We start from the raw sequence: 19349 nt of genomic DNA on the forward strand, positions 1-19349 counted from the left end.
CATCACTCTTTATCATGAAATTATTATGAAATGAAAAAAAAATGGCACAAATCATTCAATTTTCAGACTTTGAGGAAGGAGAGTTGATTTGACAGCGTTTTTATTTGTTTATTCGTTAATATAGTGACCTCTCTGACGTGTAGGGAAGTGGAAAGGGTGGTATTTCACCCCATCCCCTTCTTCGTTTGGCTCAGGGGGAAACTTTAATTTCATTTTAAATCTTTTTTCATGAATTTTTACACTCAGAAATTTTTTTAGACCTGTAAAAATACAAAGATTTGCTGAAACAACACCGAATGAATCGAATAGAATTTCGGACCTTTCTCAAAACACCAACCCCCCTCCCCTTTGGATTTACTCTGGCTACACCTCTACTCATAATATGCCCTAAAAATGACAAAAACTCCGAAAAAAATTAAAGATAGTCTTTGTGGGTGAAATTGCATTTAACTTGTTTAAAGGACCCAAAAACATCAGTGAAGTATCTATCAAAATCACTGCAAATCAATGAAAAATGATGAAATTTCGTTAAAATTGGACAAAATTTAACAAGAATTCTATATGAAGCATCGTTGAAAAACTTTCTAAAAATGAAATAAGATCAATAAAAACACTGTAAACAACCAAAAAATGATCGAAGTTCAAAAATTTCAGGAGCAATTGCAAAAAAATGTGTTAAAAACGCATTAACAGAACTTCAATATCGCCAAGAACAAACTGAATCTCCTTAAGAAGGGTGAAATATTCTAGTAGGTAATTAACCCCCCCCCCCTTAAAAAAATCAAGCCAAATGTAACTTCTGGAAAATTGCATAAAAACACTGTCTAAATTACGTAAAAACATGAATAAAAGTAAGAAAAAAAATTGAAAGCACTTTAAATCCCAAATCCTCAAAAACTCTGAAATTTCCTAAAATTTGAAAATTCATGTAAAAGTAAAATCTATGCAAATTACCAATAAATAATAAAATGTCAACAAAACCTAACAAACTTTGGGAAAAATGGAATAAAGTTTTTGAAATGTTGAAATTATGACAAAAAAATGAAAAAAAAAGAATTATCACAAAATAATTTCATTTCAGTAACATCTGACAAAATTTGATTAAAATTGTATGAAACATAGTTGAAAACATTTTGAAGGATAGCAAAATACGAAAAAAGCAATAAAAGTCAAAGAAAACCTACCAAAAAGTAATGAAGTTTCAGTGAATCTTTACAAAATGTACCAAAAATTGCATGAAACATCGTTGAAATTACTGGGAAAAACTTGAATGAAGCATTAAAATCATTGAAAATTATCAAAAAGTAATAAAATTTCGTGGGGCTGTGACAAAATGTAAAAAAAATTGTGTAGATCGTTAAAAAGTGCACTTGAAAATCTTTATGAAGCATCAAAATCACTAAAAAAAACCTTCAAATAAAAATGAAATTTTAGTAAGATTTGAAAAAGTTTATCAAAAAATTATTTTAAAACCGTTAAAATTTCTTTCAAACACAAGAAAATTACAAATTCTGTAAATAACCAAAAACTGATAACATTTTTGTGAATATAAAAAAATTGAGCTTATGCAAGCGTGTTCAAAACGTGTTAAAATGATTTAAAAACTAATAGAAAAAATATTAAAATCATTTTTTGATAAAGTTGTCTAGAGGCAGTTTTAAGCTGTTTCAGAGCTTCCAGTGGCACTTTGAAAATTCTTGCTTTTCGAAAAATTCTCTAAAATCTGTCCAGAAAAACTCCAAACTTGTATATTTTGCAAATTTACCATTGTTTCTTAAATTTTATCTTGTAGGTACTTTTCCTCCACAAAATAAAATTTTGCTATTTTTTTCTCTTTCATGGAGTCAATTTTGACCAATTTTTTCTACTGGTATACTTACTGAGAAAAAAATTATGTAGGTACCTAACTACATACCTACCTGTGTAAAATGCAATGTTCATAAAACCATTGTTTTCTTATAGGTACTCAAAAGCATACCTAATTTGCTTGAAAAAAGAACCAGCAACCCCTTTCCACACCTCCTTTCCCACTTCATCTCGCCTCGTACTCGAAAATCTGCCGCATACAAATACGTTCTGTTGATGGGAAACTTCCATCAGCCATATTTTCCTTACACATAACAACACGTAAAAAGGAAAGCAGCTTGGAAAAAAACCTCAGCCGCATTTAATCATTTAAAATTACATTTACGCTTGGAAAGATCGAGGCGCGGGCTTGTGTTGGAATACGATCAAAGTAACCCGACGCTATTCGCGTATTAACAACCATTTTATGTTTGAAGATCATCTCTCGTTAAAGCGAAATTATTAATGTATTTAATTAAAAGATAAATATGTAACTGTTTGCAGAAGCGCGTTTTCGACGAGGATATTTATTACTATAGAACGAATGCGAAAAAGAATAATTCAATTAGATCTATTTCGAGCGTGCTTTTCCTTCTTTTTATCATACACGTTTACAACGGTGGTGGTGGTGGTGTTTGTGTTGAGCATCTAGGTAAAAAAAAAAAAAAAAAAGGAAGAAAAAAAATGGCCTACTGAGGCAAGAAAACGAGCTTTAAAAAACTCTCAGTGTATACCGACGTTTGATCTCAAAACTCACCAACTGTAAAGTGTTTTGCAGCTTTTCAATGTAAATAGCATAAGTATAAAACGTTGATGTTAAATGGTCCCTCTATTTTACCCAGTTTCTCGTTTGGTTTATAGTTGTACTAGTAGGTAGATGCTCCTTAAATCGAAAATTCCAGCAGCATCTTTCAAAACGTTAGAATGATGCTTTATTTGCAAGATGAACTGTGCTCTTTGTGCAGTTAATTCGTAGTAATCTTTTACTTGGCTGAATTAGCGTGTACGGTAAACGCAGGTAATTAGCTAATGACCAAAACGTTCATCGTAAATGAATTTTCTAACATCAAAACAGAACTACCGAGCTCCAAAATACCCAGACCCAGACTAATGCTGGTAAAAAGCAACTTTATATTATTTCAATCTAAGCACTTTCGAATTATATCAAAACATTATTTTGAAATTTATTCCACCAAAACAACGCTTCGTCGAGTCGTTTACCGAGCAAAAAAAGAAAAAAAGATGTATCCACCTACCTAAAATGTGCCTATGAAAAATACGCCTCGAAACACATTTCTTTCAACATTATTCTCCCACTTTCCATTCATATTCCGCAATTTTAAACTCACTATAACGGTTTGCTCAGCAACGAATAAACATTCTACGATTTTCCAGACCAGTTAATTTATTCTAATTACAGACACGTGATCAAAATTGCTAAACGAATTAATAATTTCAATTGGAATTAGCCATCTTTGAAAAGATGCCGATCAATTATTGAGTACCCATAACGTAGAGCTCATAAAAAGTACCTGATTATTTTTTAGCCTTGCATTCGATAAAAAATTATTCTTTATAGTGGTGAAAAAAACCTCAAGCGAACCCATTTCGACGTAGTAAATGATTTAGTTATTGCGGGCACACTAAAATTCATAAATATTTATGCAGTACTTGTAAATTCGAGTACTGGTTAGAAATAAAAAACATTTAAAGTATATTGAATATACCACTTTAAATAACGCTTGCATACAAATTCGCAAAAATATTTAGAGAAGTTGAAATGCATTTCAATTTGCTGCGCGATGTGAGCGTGTTTCAGCTACTTGAAAAGTGGATAATCTTTCCATTGCCGAATATACGTACGAATATCAAAATATAGCAGAGAAGGTTTTGACATGGCATCGGTTACCTCCTCTGTTTATTTTGTGTTTTTTTTTCTCGTCGTGGTGCATGGTCTTTGGATTAATATACGAGTGTAAAAGTAATCTACCTAAAATGCATCTGAATGGGATTTTAAAATTGAGTTGGGTAAAAAACAGACTCGAGTACCTATTTAAAGAGAAATTTTACTGTTGAAGGGTGCAGTTTACCAGAATTATGGTGTCTGGTGTTAGATACTGGAGTTCCTTTGGACAGATTTTAGGGAACGTTTTGGAAAACGAGAATTTTCAAAGTGCTACAGGAAGCTCTGAAATATGTAGCTATATATTTTTTCTATTCTTAAAGAGAACTAGAAAAAACGAATAGAAAAGGAAATTGAGAGGAAAAATATAAAATTACCAAGATTGATTTTAAGAATGGAAAAACAGCAGTTTAATTTTAGACAAATTCTGACAAACATTGGGATTTTTTGACAATTTTTGCGAACGCTTATTTTTTGGAAACCATTCATGCACCAAATTGTACCTTGGTCTTTTGCCTACCTTTGACCGAAAAAACGAAAATTGCATCTCAAATAGCAAAGGTGCTATTTGAATCCACGCAAAGGTCTCAAAAAGGTACGATTTAGGAACCTGGTTGCTCAAATTGTACCCATGAATGAAATTGATAGAAAATAAAGCTCTGTGGCCTCCCACCACCTCAAAATCGAATTTTAATTTTCCCTGTGTGGCCATATAATGTTTCCCCCACCCTTTGACCTTCATTCCTTCATCTAATCCACTTTTTACAATGCCTCTAAAATATCGAAGAAAGGTGGGGTTGAGAATTTTATATTGTCAGCAGCACTCGTTCAAACCAATTTTATTTTCATCATATTCCTCCAAAGAGCCCTCTAAATTGTCCACAGACCATATTCCATGCTTTTTCTTCTCAACTTTTGATGACATTACCTACATAAGGCTGTATTGAAATCATGGTATGATTTGAGCAACTCAAATTTTTTAACATCAATCTTCTCTCACTAAGGTTGATGTTGATGTTGATGAAATTTTTTCATAAATATCTCTAAACGTAGGTAATACATACATATTACATACTTTGAGAGGATTAAACATACCTTGATTTCTCAAAATTGTTTTGTCACAATTACCTTACATAACAGCTGGTCAGTTTTTCTAACAGAAGATGCAATTTTTTTAAAAAACGTGATTAAAAAACAGCAATGATTCAATGTGCTCGATATTGGTATCAGGGACCTTGAAATGCAAGCTAGTAACATATTTTATCGGTAGAAAGGGCTATTTGCGGATAGTTTCTGCAATAGAGGGGGTGGTATGATTTGGGCACCAGTATGATTTCTGCAACCTTACATTACCTACTAAAATTGTATCCAAGTATTTTATTTTATTATTTTTTCATTAGTTCATGCATTCATTCATTCGCTTATTCATTCAGTCTTTCCATCTTTCAGACTTTTTGTCTTTTCATTCTTTTGTCTTTTTGTCCTTTCATCCTTTTGTCCTTTTATTCTTTTGTGTCCTTTTGTCCTTTCATCTTTTTGTTCTTTTGTCCATCATCCTTTCATCTTTCCATCTTCTTACCTTTTGTCCTTTTGTCCTTTCATCTTTTCATTCTCTCTTCCCTTCATCTTTCCATCTTTCTGTCTTTTTGTCCTTTTGTCCTTTCATATTTTTGTTCAGTTGTCCTTTCATCCTTTTGTTCTTTCAGACTTTTGTTCTTTTGTGTCTTTTTGTCCTTTCGTCTTTTCATTCTTTCATCCCTTAGTCTTTTCATCTTTCCATCCTTTCATCTGTTTGGCCTTTTGTGTCCTTTTGTTCTTTTGTATCCTTTTGTCCTGTTTTCCTGTTATCCTTTTGTACTTTTGTTCTTTTGTATCCTTTTGTTCTTTTGTATTTTCATCCTGTTGTCCTTGTGTCCTTTTGTAACAACTTTTTTCTTCTGTGTCCTTTTGTCTGTTTGTTCTTTTGTTTCCTTTTGTCCTTTCCTCTTTTTGTTCTTTCATCCTTTTGTCCCTTTTTCTTTCCATTTTTCCATCCTTTTGTTGTTTTGTTCTTTTGTGTCCTTTTGTCTTTTCGTACTTTCCTGTACAACAATGACCATGCTAATTTTCACTTTTGGATGCCACATGTCGATGCGAATTTTGACCCTGTATCGAGCTAATTGTTGATGTAATTGTCGACTGATGTTGATCTGCATTTGTGTCGACAATTGGCTCGACACAGGGTCAAAATTCACATCGACATGAGGCATCCAAAAGTGACAGGTATGGATGGGTTGACATTCATGTCGACCTCCTTCTTTGTAAAGTTATAAATTTTGAGTTTAAAAATTAAAAATTTTTGTTCAAAAATTATTTCCTCTGATGAGGTTATTGCTTGCGCTGAAAGCAGCATCAAAGCAAAGTCCACTTCCGAAGAAGTACAGATGATAAGTCTGTATAATCAAAAAGTTGAACAGAAATTCCTTATATATTATCAAAGATGGTGCAATACTTTATCTAAGAGTACTAAACTAAGCCATTTTCATGTCAACATGTCGATGTTAATGTTGATGTGAAATTTGACATCAACAAAATACAACCACAATATCAACATCATTATCATCTACAAGTCCAAACTGAAAAAGTGAATAATTTCATCAATGCCTCAAAAAATTTGTTTTCCTCATTGAATAAGATCATATTTTTGAATGTTTACTAAACTTTTAAACACTAAAACAGAAATTTTAATTCTGAAAAATTGGTCGACATAGTTGTAGATGTAAATTTCGAGCATCGAATTTCACATCTACATGTTGAGATGGCATGTCGAGGTATCAAAAATAATGAGAAAATTTTGAAACTTTTTATTTACCTGGCTTTTGTTCGGACAGAAGATTCCTACTAAATAATTAATTGATCACTTTTCCATCATTATGTTGGAAAAAAGCGTAGTCGATGTAAATGTCGATGTTGACAATTGTTGTGCGGGTTCACCCTTTCGCCCTTTCACTCTTTTGTCCTTTCGTCCTTTCACCCTTTCACCCCTTTGTCCTTTTGACCTTTCATCCTTTTGCCTTTTGTCTCTTTGTCTTTTTGTCTTAATGTATTTCTGTTATTTCTGTTCTTTCTGTTCGTTCTTTCTTTCTTTCTTTCTTTCTTTCTTTCTTCCATCCATCCTTCCATTCATTCTTCCTTTCACTCTTTCATTCATTTTTTTACTTATTTTTTAACCCATTCTTTCATTCTTTTCTTCATCCTTTCATAGGTACATTCATCCAATCGTCCTATCATAAAAAATTCTACTTACATGGAGTGACTTTTTCAAAATTTTCTAGCATAGTCACTAAGGAAAAACATTATTTTTCAAAAACTTTTCAATTTCTATTCGAATCCTACAACATCTTTCATTGGAACCTGAAATGAATGCTGAACTGGACAACTGGACTGGACTGAACTGAATTGAATACTGAACTGAACTGAACTGAATTGAATAGAACTGAATAATAAACTGAACTGAGCTGAATACTGAAATTTTATTTTATTTCACTACAATACTTATACCCAACAATAATCCATCATAATTTTCCAAATCAGGGGACAGGAGAATTTCGCGCATTTCACCTGTGAATATCCTTTGCTCAAAATGTAGAGTTTGCAGAGTTTCTAAGGATTCAGGATTCAAAGTTTTTCGCAATTTTCCTATACAGATTACATTTGGCTTCAGTAATTTGTTTTTGGAAACATTGTAAGTTTTTCACGCATTTTCAACACTTTTTTTGCAGTAGCTCTCTAATATTTTTGAATTTTAATTATTTTTTTGTTGTTTATAGTGTTTTTATTGCTCTTTATGATATCCATTCAGATATATGTAATTTTATCAAATTTGATTTATGTTAATCAATTTTTAGATCTGATATTTTTCCCGGGTTCACAATTTTGTTTGAATTAACAGCTAGGTCAAAAAAAGACGAAAGATATCATCTCTTAAGCTGAAGAAATATTTTGGAATGCAGTGGTGTCAAGTTTTTTGAATTTTTCTCAATTTTTTGAATATGACAATAAAGTTTAAAAAATATCCATCCAGTTTCAGAAATTATATTTTTCGATATTTTGGCATATTTAATGAGAAATATTTAGGAAAAAACAATTTTCAAAACCCAAATTCAACTGAAAATAAGTGATTTGCTGTAAATTTTCTACTGCTCATTATTGTGGAACCTCAAGAGTGGTCTCATTTGTCACGATTGAGTTCAATAAACTCTCAAAAGTGGATTCTATTTCCTAAATTTCAAATTGTTTTACCCGTTTGAATAAATTAAACAATAATTAATATGACCCAACACCCTGTCACTCTGATTCCAAACTTCAATCTCTCCAAACGGACTATCTTCTAATACCAAACATCACGTGGGAATAAACTTAACTAGGTAATTAGATAAATTAAAAAATCAAAAGAACTTCACTACCAAGTTGAGAAAAGTTCGTAAATTATAAAACGTGCAAAAAAAAAGTCACGCGAAGTTGAGAGAGAGCGCGCAGATTCGACGTTTAAAACACAAATTACGATTTGATGATTATTCTGGCGGAATAAAAACGTTACGCGATGTTTCCTTATTTTTCTCTGTAATATTTTCAATACGTGAGTATTTTTTACACACTTTGCTTTCTGCTTTCGTATAAGCTATAGGGCAAGAGGCAAGACACAACTACGAGCCTGGAAATCATCTGCGCGGAATGATTTGAAAAATATTTACGAGTCTTTTGAAAAAGCTGCGTAGTAAAAAATAATTTTCATTAAAGAGTATAACCTACACCGATGAACGTGTTCAAACTAATTTAGTAATTTCCATCCGACAAAGTTCCCAGTTGTGCGAAATCCGTTTCTATTTTTTTTTCTTCTCGAGACCCCCCCCCCCACTTCTCTGTTTATCCATCCTATATTTCGACAGTTTTGAATCAACGATGCGCGCCATATTCGTCCAAAAAGAAATTCCACTCAGTTTTTTCATTCATTTTCTCAAACACTGATGACTAAATATCGAGGAGAAAAAGTTTATCTTGAGCTGAGAAAGTTGCGATTTGAAAATTTTTATACCTTTATAGAGGAGAAAAAACGACGATAAAGAAGTGAGCTTTTTTCCTTCATCACGGTTGGAAACTTCATTAAGTAAGTTTATCGAAAGTGGGAATATTATCGTGAAATATTTCGTATTAAAAAAAAAAAAAGACTGTGGAAGGTCGAGTCAAGTATATAAAGGAAGAGTATTGAAAAAAATGATCCACTTACCGACAACATCTAAAAGTCCAACTTGACTCTTCATAGGATCGGTGTTTATTTGGCACATATACCATCCCCGATCCGATTCACGTACTTCTTTTATATGCAAATACCAAGCCCTGTGATCACTCTGGCTTACTCCGATACGGTGGTTCTTGGTGATCACGTGAGTATGTATGGTAAGAATAGTTTGCGTGTCTACTCGCAACCACGCTACCTGTAAAAGTAAATACGACGATTATTATTTTAATAATTTCGTTTTGTTTCAAAGTGTCCGTAAAAAAAATCAAACTTCTAAATAAGACCGTACAATATTATATGAAATTAATTGCTTCTAGACAGGAAACGAAGCCAAGTGCCGATAGTGGGGGTCAGAGCAACGAACGAGTGTTGGTCTTTACTTACACGAAACATACATTTGAGCAAGGTTCCAATACACCCTCAAAAACTCGACTCCATTCTTCTCTGTGTACCTACTCGTAGATATTTCAGTTCCACGCCATTAAAGCCAAAAATGATTGAATTTCCATCGCGTTGAAATGCAATGCGCCACGAATTGCAACCTATCTCATCTCGATCAATTCTTCTCGCTGTCTCTGCCTGCCTTCTCACACACGATGACATTTTTTTCTCCTTTTTTACTCTCTCTCTCTCTCTGTAATGCGGTTCAATACTCTATTGTGCGAAAACCATTTCACACATACTCAATTTTTCCATCTTTTCTTTTAACGTTTTCGCCAATAATACCGGGGCATTCTTCAAGTCGCTGCAAATGGGGAGAAAAAGTGTCAAGAATGCAAGAGGCGAATAGCAGGCGTTAAATGAATTTCACCATCAGAAGTACCACGTGAACGCACCGCTGAACGCAAGATAATATTCGTCAATGTCACTCTGCGTCTGCACTTCAATCTGCGCTAACAGCCAACATGCCAACACTTCGAATTTCAATTTTTTTTCCTCCTCCCCTTCTTGGTATTTAGCTCCCTGAGCTTTGTTGACTTTTCGCGTATAGGTATTAAACTAAGTAAGTATATGCTCGTGGGTATAGTATATCTTCCTCTTACCCCACCCCCTTCCACAACTGCCGTAATATTGTGACGATATCATATTTTTAGAAGAGATATATGGTGATGGAGAAATATTGCTGTCAACTTGTAAGCATTCGGTTTCCGGGTAGTTTATTCAATTCTGTACTTTGATTTTCAAAACTTTTTTTTTCGAGTGAGTTGGTGGCGCGAATTGTGCGGAAAATTATCCCTATTTCAAGTTCTCGAATGTTCGATAAAATATCAATCATTTTTGACTGAGTGGAAGTGACTAAATGACTTGGTTACAGAGTTAAATATCCTAAGGTCATTCCATGTTGTTGTCTATAATTTGTAAAAAGTTGTGTGATGGATCTTTTTTGAGCGAAAGGCAAGAGGGAAGGTGTTTTTCATTACAATAACACCACACAGGGATCAAAGGACGGGAAAATGTCAAATTTTGAAAAAAAATTGGTAGTCAGGAATTCAAAAGTTTTAATTTACTCAAGCTTTTCTAGGTTCAGGTCTTTCAATACAGTATTGTTGAAAAAATTGTGAAATTTTCCTGCATAAGGTTTCTAGAACCAGTACCATATTTTTACCCCTGACCTTCTGGAAAGTGGAACTTGAAAATAAGGAGATTTCAGTAGCTTTCCTTAAAAATTGAGGGTATTAAAATTACTCTGATCACACATTGAAAATTTTTAAAAACTAATTTTTACAGACATTCTCAATTTTTTTTTCATTTTTTACAACGTTGGGTGAATTTATCCAACAAAATCGCTATTGTTGAAATGGTTTTATTCAAAAGTTGGATCTGTTCGATTTTTGAAAAAATGTTGACTGCAGGGGTAACTCTCAACATAAATTTTTGTTAGACTTTGGCAAAAATAAAAAAAATATGAATTATTTTCTCAAAAAACTCGAATAGCTTAGGTACTGAAGGGATTAGACGTCCAAAAAGTGAAACTTGAAAATAAGACTTATTTTTAACCCCACCTAGCCTTTTTTCAGCAAAGAAAAAGTCGATTTGAAAAAAGTGTTGGGTATTTATAAGAATTTCAACACAGAAATGGAAAATTTTTATTCAACCAACTTTGATTTAATTCAAGTGCTAATCCATGACAGACTCTTGAAAAAAAAACACCATTATTTCAGTCTCTCAGTGCTCCATAAGATCGAGGAAAAAGGGATGGCCTCGCAATTTTTACTTCGTTTAAAATATTCTGAAATTTTTTAGATACCTATTTTCTATTCCGCTTTCCTTTCTCACAAACAAATCTAAAATTTGCCAAAAGTACCAAACCTGATGTAATTAAACAAGTCTGATAACATCTAATCTACGACTACGAGTCAGCTCTATTGGATTTTATCATGTTTAAAATGATTCATAAGTTGCTCCTTATATTGTACAATGAATTTCTCCCACCTCCTCATGGGGAATGGGGACCTTAAAAAAAAAAAAGATCAAATCTGACCACAATTTTGATCTGGTCAAATGAAATTGGATCAAAGGAATGAGTGGATTTGAGCAGATCAGACCTGATCTTTTATCCGATATGATTTGATCTGATCAGACCTGATCTTACCTGATCTAATCTGATCTGATCAGACCTAATCTAATCTGAACTAATATGAGCTGATCTTATCTTATCTGATCCTATTAAATCTTATCAGATCTCACCTGACCTTATCAGATCTCATCAGATCTTATCAGATCTCATCAGATCTTGACAGATCCTATCTGATCTTGACAGATCCTATCTGATCTTGACAAATCCTATCTGATCTTATCAGATCTCATCTGATCTTATCAGATCTCATCTGACCTTATCAGATCTCACCTGACCTTATCAGATCTCACCTGACCTTATCAGATCTCACCTGATCTTATCAGATCTCACCTGATCTTATCAGATCTCACCTGATCTTATCAGATCTCACCTGATCTTATCAGATCTCATCAGATCTTATCAGATCTCATCAGATCTTATCAGATCTCATCAGATCTTATCAGATCTCATCAGATCTTATCAGATCTCATCAGATCTTATCAGATCTCATCAGATCTTATCAGATCTCATCAGATCTTATCAGATCTCATCAGATCTTATTAGATCTCATCAGATCTTATCAGATCTTATCAGATCTCATCAAATCTTATCAGATCTCATCAGATCTTATCAGATCTCATCTGATCTTATCAGATCTCATCTGATCTTATCAGATCTCATCTGATCTTATCAGATCTCATCTGATCTTATCAGATCTTATCAGATCTCATGTATTCTTATTAAATCTCATCTGATCTTATCAGGTCTCATTTGATCTTATCAGGTCTCATTTTATCTTATCAGGTCTCATTTGATCTTATCAGATCTGATTAGATCTCATCTATTCTTTTCTGTTCTTATCTAATCTTATCAATGCTTATCTAATCTTATCCGATCCAATCTGATCTAATCTGAGCTGATCTTATCTTATATGATCTTATTAAATCTTATCAAATCTCATCTAATCTTATGAGATCCCATCTGATTTTATCTTATCTGATCGGATCACTCTGATCTAATATAATCTCATCGGATCTCATCTGATCTTTTCTGATCTTATCCAATCTTATCAGCGCTTATGTAATCTTATCCGATCTAATCTGAGCTGATCTTTTCTTATATAATCTTATTAAATCTTATCCGATCTCATTTAATCATATCAAATCTCACCTGATCGTATTGTATCTGATCCTATCTGCTCTGATCTAATATGATCTTATCAGATATAATCTGATCAGCTTTAATTTGATCTGATCAGCGCTACCTAATCTGATCTGATTACCTCTTAGCTAATCTTATCTGGTCTTGCCTGATCTTATGCGATCTGATCTGATCAAATTTTATCTGATCTACTCTGATGTAATCCAATCTCATCTAATCTTATCTGATCCGATACCTACATGTAATCATGGTCTCCACAACAGGATCTGATTATGTAGATATGATGTGATCTGATCCGATCTGATTGAACTGGTCTGATCAGATCCAAATCCGGCTTCCTATATTGGATCTTATCAGAAGTCAAAGCTCTTTTACTAGTGGATCTGGTCAGGCTATGATAATAGGTCTGGTCTATACCGAGGAAAGATGCCTGGCCGGATCTCACCAGATAATATTTGATTTAATCAAACCGGTCTGATCAGATGAACCAATCATGTCTTCTCAATGTAATCTGATCAGGGCTAAAAAGATCTAATATACGACGGTAAATGCCTAGATTCGACAACACCAGAAGTGATCCAATCAGATTCAAATCTTCCATAGGATTTGATCCGGTCTGAATAGATCACATCTCATCTGATCCAATAGGTCCGGTCAGATTTAATCAAGATCTCTTCTACTGGTTCTGATCATTTCTGAACAAATAGAAGCTCACCAAAACTTTGATCTATTCGAATAAAATTAAATCCAGGGAATGTTCGTGGATATGATCAGATCCAATCAGGGATCATGATGATGGCTGAACAGATCTAATAATTACCTATAATGAATGTGCAGATCTGACCATAATTAGATCTGATCCAAACAGATAAGTACAAGGAGATCAATTCCCAATGTTCTAAAAAATATCATTCATAAGGACTTTCATGCAAGGTCATTTGTAAAAATTTGAAAAGCGAACTTTGAACTTTTAAGGGAAAATCGCATTTTTCGATAATTGTAATATATGTAGTACCTATAGGTATCTACCAAATTTGGAAGTAACGATGCTCAAATTCAAAATAATTACAGAAAATACCACTTTTTACCTCAATTAAATTTCCAGTAAACAAATTTTAAAAATGGGATTTTAGCACTCTTGGATTACGTACAAAGGTGCCTAATTTGACAATTAGCTGGAGACTTCAAAATGGCTGCAAATTACGACCAATCGAATTTGACGATTACAGATTGGGTGATTTCAGTACAAATTTAATTAAATTTCTCACTGTTCGAAACCATCATCATCAATCAATTAAAGAGTTCAAAAATAGGCTGCAATTTTACCTCCATTTGACCAAATTTCGATAATGTTTTATGGGTAATGTAGGTACTCCTAATTTAAATTTTTCAATTCGCCAAAAATTGGAAAATCGAATTAATCATGCTCGTTAGTGATGTATTTTAAAATCTTTTAAAAAATATTCCGTCGATTGTGATGCCTCCCTTGCCAGACTAAACCTACATACAACCGTACCTAATGCAATGAGACATTATCTCCATCAAGATAACGAATTCCCATTCACTACTTTTTTCCTCCTATAATGAATGAATTCATCGCACAATCTCAGTAAACGCACGCAGACCTATCATCACTATGAAAAAATTAAACCCCTTATCATCTCTTGGGATTTCAATATACCGATCAATAGCACATTGTTTGGTGATCAAATCACAACACTGTTTTAAAAAAAAGTAATAATAAAGAACTCTACAAAGTCTCAATATCAAGTTCACGAACGCGTAACAATACGAGAAAAGGGCACGTATACCACGACCATTGTGATGAAAAAAATTATCTAAATCAATGTATCAGACCTCTTTTTTTTTTTGTTAATGTCAATAGAGAGGGGGGCTCACGAAAAAAATAATAATAATGAAAACGATGAATAACGACAGAAAAAATATACAAGAATCACGACGACGACGCAGCCCGCGATTAAAGGTATTTGTTTTTTAACAAACCAGCAGCAGTAGGTAGTGGTAACAGCCACCCAAACCATTACGAATGGTTTTTTTATTATTTGTAACGGCTTTTATTATATTTTACCCCACAAAGAGGCTGAAAGTTGATTAGCTCAATTTCCTGAAGGGTGTATCGAGTAAATCCGCTTTAGTGCACTATGGCGAAAAGTTGTACAGTTAGCGAGTTTTGTTTATCCCTCGATTCGAAAACATATTGCTATACACATTGTCGACCCTATATGTATGGTTGTGAGCGAGAGCGTGGGTTATAGTAGAGTAGATAGAATATAGTGCGAATGCCAGACGAAATTATGGCTTTCAAAGCATTCGCCAATATTACCAAGACTTACGTTTAGTAAATCGACTCGGTGTTGGTGGTTTTATTCATTAGTAAGTATGTATACCAAACTGACTAAAATTGACGAAAGTATTTTATATGTGATTGTACAAATACGTGCGTGGGTCGGAAATATTTCGATAATTGCTCGGAAATGGAGGATAAAATATACCATTGGAAATATAATTCTATTATACGAAGATAGGTTTACGATACGTGCATTCAGGATGCATTACAAATTGACTTTGTACCCATTTTCAATGCAAAAAATAAATTCATTTATGAGCTAAAAGTTGAAAAAATATTTAAAAATTAATATTTCCTTTTTACTAGATTTGTATTGGTTAATACTAAAAAATGCATACAAATTGGAAATTGGAAAAAAAAAATGAGAAACATGTAGGATGAGTTCTCGTTTCTAATTCATTATTTAAAGCAATACCCCTTAAAATGTTAATTTTTTCAATACGACTGGCAACTTTGGCGTATAACAAGGCAGCTAATAAAAAATCAAATGTCTTTTGAATTTATATTGTGCTGTAATTTCGTTTTTCTCGTTACACGTCGCTCTGTTGCTTTGTAATTAAATATTCGCACGCGAATATCTCGTATAGTATACTAATATCAATATAGTCTAGTTTGAAAAGCCAGCGTACATTCGATGAAATGAACCGACGAATCGACGAGTGAAAAAAAAAAAACAATTCGCTGATAAATAACAATCTAAAACGAGTCGTTTCGACGACTAATATCCCTTGCAGAACGTCAATCAAGTGCGAAACAGATTGACATTTCCCCCGTCGTTTCTTAATTTCCTCCCTTTACTGGTGGCACCCTTTTGTAAATGTCATTCCGTCGACATATCACCCTACAGTATTTCTTACCTCTATTAACCAAATGTCAGTAATACCGGCACCGAACTCATCTTCGCGTTTTTAAATTGTCAGAATATACTTTATTCCCTTATTATTTACTATCTCCTGCAACAACCACCACGTCGAGCTATACGTTATCCTAATCCTGGCTCGCGTTATTGCATCCTTTCCAAACGACCGATTGTTTAAACGATGACGTGTTTAAATCCGACTTACGGTGTACTTGTAATCGGATACGTGTGTCCGAATCAATTACCAAATATCTCCACCTCTGCTGCCAAACGTCTGTAAGGGTCGTGTTCTATATGACACGAGCTAAATTGTGTCCTTTTCACGTTATTATATTGTCACAACCCGCACGAGCCTCTCTGGTGTGATTTTTAATCGTCCTCGATCGTCCCTATACACATAACCTGTGTAAGAATATGGTCCGATAACGAAATTACGAAATCTACAACACTAGATTTCCAGAGCTTGTGTACTGGGCTACCTTCATCGTGCAAAGCTTTTATTTAGCGACGTGCTTTTCATCAATGTGGTCTGTTTTTTTTTTCACGCCAACATCTACTTAAGTGTATTTGACCAGTTGACAGGTGATTATTGATTTACCTACACCTAAGAAATATAATCTGTAGAGGTATATAGTGCTTTTAAGTAGGTATTCAAGTGCCAGCACGGACTCATGCTAAAATCCATTAGGCGAATTTATATTTAAGATAACATCAACGCCAAGCTGACTTTTTCAGGTTAGGTGCCAGACGTGTTAATAAAGCACAAAATCCATTCCCGTCGAGAAATGGATAAAATACTAAAACATGATTGATCAATAGTGTGAGACAACACGTTTTCGAAGCTGAGATGGTTTTTTCCGTGCCATGAAGTCGAATTCTTCGATTTTGGCTCAAATATTTGAAAAGTACCCTCCGATGATTTAGTAAAGATATCGTCGTTATTTTCTACCCAACTCTCCATATGAGGGAGGGGCGAGGAAATTTTCGTGATTTTTGTGCAATTGGGATTTCTAGTAAAAAATTGCACAGGCTCGTATCCGAAGACCTATTGATCCTCGAACGAATTTGTTGAACTGATTTTAAAAAGAAGTAAGGAAGAATAACATTGATTTAGGGTATTTTTTTTTGATACAATCTCACTGTGCTCCTGCTGCCCCTCCCATCAACCATACCTACGTTTTAAAATTTGGTGTGACATGTCGATTTTTAGGGGAAGATGATTTGATCTGGTTAGATCAGGTCAGATACCTACAGACGTTTCCCGGATCCACTTCGATGTGACTAAATTTTCACAAACCTAATCTGACCAAATCAAAATTTTGGTCGGATTAGGTAGATTTACATACTAGGAGAAATCTGATTGAATCAGATCTGATCGTATCTGATTGGGATATGGTTAGATCTGGACATTGGCCATTATATTATTAGATCTGTTCAGTCATCATAATGATTGGAGTTGGGACTTTCATGCAGTTATATGATGAAAATATGCAATATTTTATGCAATTTTCTCACTCAAAATACATAGCCTATGCAAAAAATATACAAAAATTTCAGTTTCTACATAAATTGGATTTTTTTAAGCTGAAGAATCGAGCGACAAAATTTTTTTCGAAACTTTTTAAAACTCATTACCTAGAAAACGGCGGAACCGATTTCGATGAAACTTGAAATCTCACTTCACTGGACCACCACTATTCCTGAAAGGGAACACAATCACCATGGTCCAAAAATTCGCAGATTTTTGAATTATCAACAAGTGGATCTGTTTTCAAACGAATTATTGTTTATGCGTAAATTTATTCAATTCTGAGTGAATTATTCGAGAGAGTATTTGATTCATTAAAGGGCATCATTCGTGAACGAATTGATTATTTTTTTGAAAGAACCATTCGCGAACGAATTAATTCATGAATCATTTCGTTCGTGAATTATTCATAAAAAATTATTCAATTCGTTCGTGAATGATTCGCCAAAAATTTAGAAAATGAATCGATTCGTTCGCGAATGAGTCACTTATACGAATCAATTCGTTGGCGAATGATTCACCGAAAATTATTCAATTCGTTCGCGAATGGTTCACTGGAAATTTTTCAATTCGTTCGTGAATGATTCGCCAAAAATTATTCAATTCGTTCGCGAATGAGTCTCTAATACGAGTCAATTCGTTGGCGAATGATTCACCGAAAATTATTCAATTCGTTCGCGAACGATTCACTGGAAATTTTTCGATTCCTTCGTGAATGATTCACCGGAAATTTTTCAATTCCTTCGTGAATGATTCACGGGAAATTTTTCAATTCGTTCGTGAATGATTCCCCAAAAATTATTCAATTCGTTCGCAAATGATTCACCAAAAATTGTTTATTTCGTTCGCGAATGATTCACCAAAAAGCATTCAATTCTTTTGTGAATGATTCACCTAAAATTATTCAATTCGTTCGCAAATGATTCACCAAAAATCAAGTAAATAAATCGATTTGTTCGCGAACGAGTCACTCATACAAATCAATTCGTTCGCGAATGATTCACCAAAAATTATTCAATTCGTTCGCGAATGAGTCACTTATACGAGTCAATTCGTTGGCGAATGATTCACCGAAAATTATTCAATTCGTTCGCGAATGATTCACTGGAAATTTTTCAATTTGTTCGTGAATGATTCACGGGAAATTTTTCAATTCCTTCGTGAATGATTCACCGGAAATTTTTCAATTCGTTTGTGAATGATTCCCCAAAAATTATTCAATTCGTTCGCAAATGATTCACCAAAAACTGTTTATTTCGTTCGCGAATGATTCACCAAAAAGCATTCAATTCTTTTGTGAATGATTCACCTAAAATTATTCAATTCGTTCGCAAATGATTCACCAAAAATCAAGTAAATGAATCGATTTGTTCGCGAACGAGTCACTCATACAAATCAATTCGTTCGCGAATGATTCACCAAAAATTATTCAATTCGTTCGCGAATGAGTCACTTATACGAGTCAATTCGTTGGCGAATGATTCACCGAAAATTATTCAATTCGTTCGCGAACGATTCACCGGAAATTTTTCAATTCCTTCGTGAATGATTCACGGGAAATTTTTCAATTCGTTCGTGAATGATTCACGGGAAATTTTTCAATTCGTTTGTGAATGATTCCCCAAAAATTATTCAATTCGTTCGCAAATGATTCACCAAAAATTGTTTATTTTGTTCGCGAATGATTCACCAACAATTTTTAAATTTGTTCGTTAATGATTCACCCAAAATAATTCAATTCGTTCGCAGATGATTCACCAAAAATCGAGTAAATGAATCAATTCGTTCGCGAATGATTCACCAAAAAATTTTCAATTCGTTCGTGAATGATTCACCTAAAACTATTCAAT

General features: G+C 33.7%; 1 protein-coding gene across 2 annotated transcripts in view; it reads right to left on the reverse strand.

Moving 5' to 3' along the window:
• Nucleotides 1–19349, reverse strand: part of LOC135834575 (lachesin-like) — a 159507-nt gene that overhangs the window by 65731 nt on the left and 74427 nt on the right. For both annotated transcript variants that reach the window (XM_065348492.1, XM_065348493.1), the window contains exon 3: nt 9015–9222. In XM_065348492.1, the coding sequence (XP_065204564.1) occupies nt 9015–9222 (208 nt within the window). The remainder of the gene's footprint in view (nt 1–9014; nt 9223–19349) is intronic.

This window comes from Planococcus citri, chromosome 2 (genome assembly GCF_950023065.1).
Source record: "Planococcus citri chromosome 2, ihPlaCitr1.1, whole genome shotgun sequence".
Lineage (NCBI taxonomy): Eukaryota > Metazoa > Arthropoda > Insecta > Hemiptera > Pseudococcidae > Planococcus > Planococcus citri.